This window comes from Mastomys coucha, unplaced genomic scaffold, assembly GCF_008632895.1.
Source record: "Mastomys coucha isolate ucsf_1 unplaced genomic scaffold, UCSF_Mcou_1 pScaffold20, whole genome shotgun sequence".
NCBI classification, from domain to species: Eukaryota; Metazoa; Chordata; class Mammalia; order Rodentia; family Muridae; genus Mastomys; species Mastomys coucha.
Window position 1 is genome coordinate 76818803 of NW_022196903.1, and position 8461 is coordinate 76827263.

Consider the following 8461-nt stretch of genomic DNA (forward strand, 5'->3'; position numbering starts at 1 on the left):
CAGATCTTATGACGCTCTCTCTCCATCCTGCTGAGCTGGAGTGAGTAAAGCACCCCAGAGTTTGTTTGGCCACTGTCTGTTCTGGTGGAGACCAAATAGCACCTGTAGCAACACCTGTTTCTCTTCTACCTGCCCCTCACTCACTGGGAAACCTTATCTTGACCCCTTAAGAGGATTTAGACTGATATCCTCTTTAAATATTGACCAAAGATTTCCACTTTAATCCCTAAGACTTTCTCCCTAAAACTGAACATACTGAGAAGTGTCTCTAATAAGTTTTTCCTTATAGATTAAATAATTCTACAATTTTAAGAATCATTTCATTAAAAGATGAAAAACAAACAAACAAACAAACCAAGCCTGAAGTTTCTTTATTCTGCTATTTTTTTTCCTTTTTAAAAGAAGATTTATTTTTATTTTATAAATGTTTTGCCAGCTTATATTCATGTGCTACCATATGTATGCCTGGTACCTGTGGAGGTCAGAAGAGAGCATTAGATGCTCTGGTAATGAAGTAGCAGATAGAGCTACAGACAGTTGTGGATGCTGGACCCTGAACTCAAGTACTATACAGGAACAGCAAGTGCTCTTCTTAATCATTAAGTCGTCTCTCCAGCCCCCACATCATATTTTTGTAGTACATACATATATACATGGATACACACACACACATATACACACACATATAGTTTTTGACAGAGTCTATGTAGTCATGGCTGTCTTAGAACATGCTATGTAGAGCAAGCTGGCCATGAACTCACAAAGACCCATCTTTGCCGGGTGGTGGTGGCGGTGGCGCATGCCTTTAATCCCAGCACTTGGGAGGCAGAGGCAGGCGGATTTCTAAGTTCGAGGCCAGCCTGGGCTACAGAGTGAGTTCCAGGGACAGCCAGAGCTACACAGAGGAGAAATCCTGTCTCAAAAATACAAAATACAAAAACAAAACAAAAAAAAACCAGGAAAATAAACAAACAAAAAAAGAAAGGAAGGAAGGAAGAAAAATACATCAAAGCACATACTCTAAATCACATACAAATCTACAGAAGTTAATGAAGAAAAAAAAGAAAGAAAGAAAAGAAAAAGCTTACTGAATAATCCTGATAACCTAGGTTGGACTGCCACCCCCACCCATCATGGTAGAAAAAACGAGAACCAGCTACTACTACTACTACTACTACTACTACTACTACTACTACTACTACTACTACTACTACTACATGTTGCCCTTACACACACCACACTAATAAATACAAATTTATAAAAGGTGGTTTAAAAAGTTAATAAATGGAGCCAGCATAGTAGCTCAAGCCTGTAATCCCTGCACCTGGAAGGTGGAAGCAGAACTCAATGTCATCTTGGCTACATAGTAAACTTTAAACCAGCCTGCACAACCTGGAACACATGAGATCCTGTCTCAACAAAAGAACAACAAACAAACAGACAAACAAAAAGGAACCCAAAAGTTGATAAAATAAAATTGATGTCATTAATGTGACAGGTGACATTAAAATGGTTCTGAACACCATCAATTGGAGCGGCAAAATACTGGGTCTTTGACACTGCGCATCCTGCATCCTCATTAAATTTCCACAGGTTTTTTTCCCCCTTTTCGTCATTCTACTAGAGTGTCACCTGGTGTCAACGTATCCTCCCACACAGAACATGAGCATGAACATTCCTAGCAGCGTTATAGTGTGTGTGTAGAAACCTCCCAAGTGTCCATTAACAGACGATGCGGCTAGAATAGCACTCCTTTAGGAAAAGACATAAAGTTCTTCTAAATAGCAAAGCAGTCACTAAGTAGCACTGGCAGAGGTCCCTCCGCCACGGAACAGTTGACAGCAATGCTTAGCTGGCCCCATTTCCCTCCCGTGCCCACAGAATACTGATTGGTTGAGTTCACCGAGGGGCGGGGCGAAGCTCCGCGCGACGGGAAGAAGCCGGGTCTCGCGAGATCCTGTTGGTTCCGCATTTCGGTACTTGGAGCTGTGGGAGGCTACGCGGAGGACGCCGCGGTCGGTGCTTGGTCGCGGCGGCTGGAACTCAGTACCGAACCCGGGCCGTGAAGCTTCGGCAGCCCTGCTGAACCGCGGACCGCCCTCTGCTTTCCGGTGCCCGCGGCGGCGCCGAGTCTGACGGGGCGGGGGCCACGGCCCCTCGGGCTAGTGAGGATGAGCTTCCTCTTGTGAGTGGGCCAGGCCGGGCCGGGCCGGGGCGGGGCGGGGCGGGGAGGGTGTCGGTCGGCTGGGCCCGGCTGCGGCAGGCGGGCGGCGGGGCCAAGCGGAGGGCGGAGCCGGACATCGCGCTGCACCGGGCCTGCCGCCTCGGAAACGGCTCGCGCAGGAAAATGTACGGAACCTCGGGGACCAGACGAGGTTGAGAAACAAAAGTGCAGATTCTCCGTGTTTCCCACAGGTTTACGTTGGAGGAGAGAGCTTTGCACCTTATAATGTGACTTTCCTCTGATCCCAGGCAGGGCTTGAACCTGGGCTCCTCCTGCCTCAGCTTTCTAAGGAGCCAGGACACAGCCTAGGCCACCGGGACAGGCCTACTTTAAATGTGGGGGTTTTGTTTTGGTTTTGTTTTGAGAAAGGGTCTTGCTGTGATTTTTTTTTTAAGTTTTTTTTGTTGCTGTTGTTTTGTTTTTCGAGACAGGATTTCTCTGTGTAGCCCTGGCTGTCCTGGAACTCATTCTGTGGACCAGGCTGGCCTCGAACTCAGAAATCCGCCTGCCTCTGCCTCCCAAGTGCTGGGATCAAAGGCGTGCGCCACCACCGCCCGGCTTTATTTTTTATTTTTGAGAACTCATTTCTAACTCCTCCAGTGTCCTCTCATCTCCCATTCAAATTCATGTCCTCTTATCTATATCATATATTACGTCTATATTATATACATACCTACTGAATCCAGTGTTGTCTGTCTGTAGTTGGGTGTAGAGCTAGCCATTGATTATGAGTAGTCTGTTTGAGCTTGTCCCTGAAAAACCTGACTCTTCCTGTGGACTGTCCATAGCTCTTCAACCATGTGAGGTAAATGTAAGTTTTTATTTATAACTTAAACTGATGGACAGTTTTTTCTTCTCTTTGGTTATTCTGAATAACGCTGCTGTGAGCACCTGGTTATAGGTTTTTGGGTATGTGTGTGTGATGGTATCTCCTGAGTATTAGTGAAGTTTTTACATGTTAGCCTTTGAGGCACTGCCAAGCCTTTGAAAGCCTGCACTGCATTTTATATCCCAGTCTCACTGTATGAGCTTTCAGAATTTTTTAGTTCATATCTGTCTGGCAATTTGCCTTTGTTATATCTTAGTGTGAAGTGGAATTTATTGATTTACATTCTCCCAATGACCAATAATGTTAAATGTGTGTGTGTCTGTGTCTGTGTCTGTGTCTGTCTATCTGTGTGTATTTTGTATTTTCAGGCCATTTGTAGATAAAGTCTATTGAGATCCTTTTCGTTTTTCTTTCTTTTTTTTTCGAGGCAGGGTTTCTCTGTGTAGCCCTGGCTGTCCTGGAACTCACTCTGTAGACCAGGCTGGCCTTGCCTTTTTGTATTTTAAAATCAGATTTTTTATTTTGTTAGCAACCATTAATTGTACAAATTAATGGGTTTCACTGTGACATTTCCATGTGTATATATGGTGCAGTGGTTGTGTCCGTCTGCCTTTTTGGTTTGAGTTGTAAGAATTCTTTATGTATTTTGAATATGAGTATCTCATTACATCTGTGACTTAAAAATAGTTTTTTCCATCCTTAGGATTATTTTAACTGTCCTTTTTTAAAGATTTATTTATTTTATGTATATGAATATGCACTGTAACTATACAGATAGTTGTAAGCCTTCATCTGGTTGTTGGGAATTGACTTTTAAGGCCTCTGCTTGCTCCAGTTCCGCTCACTCTGGTCAGCCCAGCTCGATCCAGCCCAAAGATTTATTATTATTATAAATAAGTATACTGTAGCTGTCTTAAGACACACCAAAAGAGGGTGTTAGATCTCATTACCAGTATTTGCTGGGATTTGAACCTTTGGAAGAGCAGTTGGAGTTCTTACCTGCTGAGGCATCTCACCAGCCCCTATTTTAACTGTCTTGATGGTATCATTTGAAGAATACGTGTATTTTTCAAAGATTTATTTAGTTCTTTAGTTTGTTTTGCTATTTATTTATTTATTTATTTATTTATTTATTTATTTATTTGAGACAGGGTTTCACTATGTAGCTCTGGCTGTCCTGGAACAAACTAAACCAGGCTGACCTCCCAGAGATCTGCCTGGTTCTCCCTCCAGAGTGCTGGTATTAAAGATGTGTACCAGTATGCCCAGTTTAGGATTTATTTTTACTTTATGAGTATGGGTATTTTGCCTGTATGTATGTATGTATGTATGTATGTAAGTATACCATGTGCATCTAGTACCTATGGATGCCAGAAGAGGGCACTAGATCCCCTGGGACTGTAGTTGTGGATGGTTGTGAGCCATCATGTGAGTGCTGGGAACTGTATACCTCAGTCATCTGCAAGAACAGCAAGTATTCTTAACTATTGAGCCATTTCTCCAACCCTTGAAGCATAAACCTTAATTTATAATATGAAGATCATATTGTATCTAAGAAATCACTTAATGTTAATTTCCCATATTTAGTTTCCTGTTATTCAGTTTCCTATCTCCGTGTGTTCCTGGGATGATCCTTCTTTTTTTTTTTTTTAATATTTATTTATTTTGTGTATATGAGTACACCATTGCTCTCTTCAGACACATCAGAAGGGAGCATCAGATCCCATTACAGATGGTTGTGAGAAACCATGTGGTTGCTGGGAATTGAACTCAGGACCTCTGGAAGAGTAGTCGGTGCTCCTAACCGCTGAGCTATCTCTCTAGCCCTGGGGTGATCCTTCTAACTTAGTACTTCCTTAATATATATAGTTCTTTATAAAGTATGATATTTAGTCTAGTGCTTTCATAATTCTTTACTTTTTACACTACTTAAAATTTACTTTCACAGGTAAGGTGTAAACCCACTAGTCTATTTCCTTCCCCTTTTTAGATGTTGTCACAGTTCTGATATGCATTATTTTAATGCTTTTTCTGTTGTTGTTTTTGTTTTTTTTGTTGTTGTTGTTTGTGCTTTCTATGGCTTAACAAAATAGGCTTTGCTCTAATTTGGTTCTGTAATGTGTTCAGCTGTGCTTTAGTTCTTTCTTGAACATATATACTAATTACCTATTTTTCACTGTACAGCATCCCAGGATGTGGCTATGCACTCCATATCTACAAATGCATGGAAGGAGTAGATTTGCATTGTTAAAAGATGTTGCTATAACAAGTACTAGAATCTACAGTGTGTCCACTCTTACACGACCCCTTGGTTAAATGCTCTGGTAGATGGGGTATAATGTAACAAGTTGTGCTGCCCTGTACTAATACTTTTAAATTTTTACTTGTTTGTTTCATATATGTAGATCTGTGAGTGTGGAGTATGCACACAAGTGTGTGGTGTTGTGTCCTGATGCACAGAAAATAGAAGAGGGCATTGGGGCCCTCCTGTCACCTTTTGCCTCTTCTTTAAGGCAAGGTGAACTTGGAACTCCTTTTTTATCCCCACTAGACTGGAAGCCAGCAAGTCCGAGAGATCCTTCTTGACTTAGTGTTGTATTGCTGTGAAGAGACACCAAGACCAGGGCAACTCTTACAAAGGAAAGCATTTAACTTGGGCTTGCTTACAGTTTCAGAGGTTTAATTCATTGACATCATGATGGGAAGCATGGTGGCACACCCGCTGACATGGTGCTGCAGAAGTAACTGGAAGTTCTGAATTGGAACAGCAGGAAGCGAGAGACAGACAGGGACTCATTTGGGCTTTTGAAACCCCAAACCCAGCCCCAGTGACACACTTCCTCCAACAAGAAAATAGTGCCACTCCCTAAGTATTTAAGTACATGATCCTATGAGGCCATTCTTATACTGTCACATTCCTGTCTCTTTCCCCAATACCACATAAGTAGTACTTCACATTGTCCAAACAACATATAAGCCTCCTATTTTTGCTTTTATCAATCATTTTTCGTTGACCTTACTCATTTCTTGACATTATTCTCCCTAAGAAGTACCCTAAAGCACTAGCGCTTCCAGAGTCGGATTGCAGGTGGTCTTTATGTTGTGCAGCAAGTGCTCTTAACTAGGCAGTCATCTATTCAGTCTCTGCTCTTGGTTTTATAGGGTGTGTGTGTGTTTGTGTGTGTGTGTGTGTGTGTGTCTGTCTGTCTGTCTGTCTGTCTGTCTGGAGCCCAGGGCCTCCTTAATGCTGGGCAAATGTTTGACACTGCTGCGTTCTTTTTTGTCATCATCCTTTCTTCCATCTTGGCCTAATATTTAGGGAGCACTTTTTATTGATCAGCTTATTTATTCCAATATTTATTTATTTGTGTGTATATATGTAAAAGATATTCATGTTCTTAACTGCTTAGCCATCTTTCTAGCCCCTTAATAGAGCCATTTATACAGTTAAAATGCCAATCTTCTTTCATTTCTAAAAATTCATATATTTTTACCTTTAACCCAACAGCAGCAGCCGCTCTTCGAAAACATTCAAACCAAAGAAGAATATTCCTGAAGGGTCCCATCAGTACGAACTCTTAAAGCATGCAGAGGCAACTCTTGGAAGTGGCAATCTGAGGCAAGCTGTTATGCTGCCTGAGGGAGAGGACCTCAATGAATGGATTGCTGTCAATAGTAAGCTTTTAAGAATATTAACTTGTTGATTTATAGAGTTTGCTAAAATCTTATTTAATAAATTTTCTTTTATAGGTATAATTATTGTAATATAACAGCTATCTATAAAATACACTTAGACTTTACCTGTCAAAGGACTTGGTTTTGTGGTGAGTGGAGACACTTAAGAAGTGCTGAATGCTTTTAGATATTTCTTGGTAAGAATATTGTGAAGAAATGAGTAAGGTCAACTAAAAAAAGTATATGCACACTGGAAGACTTACATGTTTGAACAATGTGAAGTACTACTTTTTTTAGAGGAAACCCTGTTTTTGATTTTACTTAAATTATCAAGTTTGGGCTGGAAAAATGGGTCACTGGTTAACGGACACAGTTTGTCTCCCAGCACCCATATGGGGCAGCTCACAACTGCCTGTAACTCTAGCTGTAGGGAATCCAACAGTCTCTTCTGGATTCACATGGACATACCCACAAACAGATACTGAAGCTGAAACAACTTAAACTTATCCCCAGCTAGCTTACAAATAAATGAGACTCAGACTATGATTATTTGGCTTTGACAGTTACTGAGGGGTAATCCCTAATCTACTTTTTTAACTGCTGGCTTTGCTACCTCCCCAGTGATGTACCCCAGGTACTTGCTGTTTCTCCTGGTCTCTGGCTCATGGTCTATCTCCTCTCCTGGCAGCTTCTTCCCCTTTTTACTTCTTCCTCCTCTTGATTCTCTACCCCCAACCAGGTAACTCAAAACCCACCTACCTCTAATCCTTCCAGTATTGGCTATTGCTAATTTTTATGTAACCAATTTTAAATTAAGGAATAAGGTTTGCACAACAAAAGCTTATAAATGTGAGGATTCACTCATAAGCCTAGACTCTAGTACAGAATTTAGCATTATAATCCACAGCAACAGACCAAACCTTAACAGATACAAATTATATAATTTATTTTTTTGTTTTGTTTTGTTTTTTTTGTTTTTTTGTTTTTTGTTTTTTTTTGAGACAGGGTTTCTCTGTGTAGACCAGGCTGGCCTCGAACTCAGAAATCCACCTGCCTCTGCCTCCCAAGTGCTGGGATTAAAGGCATGCACCACCATTGTCCGGCAATTTAAAATTTTTTCAAATTAAATCTCAAATTGTTATTCTGATGGCATGTGTTGGCCTCCTTCAGTTTTAGATCTTTCTTTAAGGTTTAATTGATCTAAAATGTCTATTCAAATCTTTTGGTCTCTGGCCAGCAAGATGGTTCAGCTGGTAAAGATACTTGTTGCTAAGCCTGAGTTCATTCCCTGGAATCCACATGGTCGAAGAGGGGGTTGACTCCTGGAGATTGTCTTCTGAGCTGTGTGTGTGTGTGTGTGTGTGTGTGTGTGTGTGCATATATATACATATATATATGCACACACACGCCACAAACATACATACACACACACACACACATTTGTTTCCAGAATTCCTGTATTCCCTTAAAAATTATTGGGAGGGCTGGAGAGATGGCTCAGTATTTAAGAGCTTATACTAAGTTCCTTCTCTACCTATTGCCTCTTGCCCTTTTGTTCCCCATCTCTCCCCCATTCTCTTCCCCTCCCACGTGGTCATGGCTGGCCCCTACTTCTTTACTTTCTCCTTCTCTCTGCCTTTCTCTGCCTGTGCTACCCTCTTAACTCCTCTCCCCATGCCCTAAATAAACTCTATTCTATACTTAAGAAGGAGGAGGAGGAGGAGGAGGAGGAG

General features: G+C 41.4%; 1 protein-coding gene across 2 annotated transcripts in view; it reads left to right on the forward strand.

The window, feature by feature from the left end:
* The first annotated feature begins 1933 nt into the window (after nucleotides 1-1933).
* The window catches only part of Mob1a (MOB kinase activator 1A), a 16896-nt gene continuing 10368 nt past the window's right edge, over nucleotides 1934-8461 (forward strand). The window contains exons 1-2 of one of the 2 annotated variants that reach the window (XM_031382297.1): nucleotides 1934-2185; nucleotides 6562-6728. In XM_031382297.1, coding sequence (XP_031238157.1) covers nucleotides 2172-2185; nucleotides 6562-6728 — 181 coding nt within the window. In that variant the 5' untranslated portion in view covers nucleotides 1934-2171. The remainder of the gene's footprint in view (nucleotides 2186-6561; nucleotides 6729-8461) is intronic. The other variant, XM_031382298.1, reaches the window with a different exon arrangement.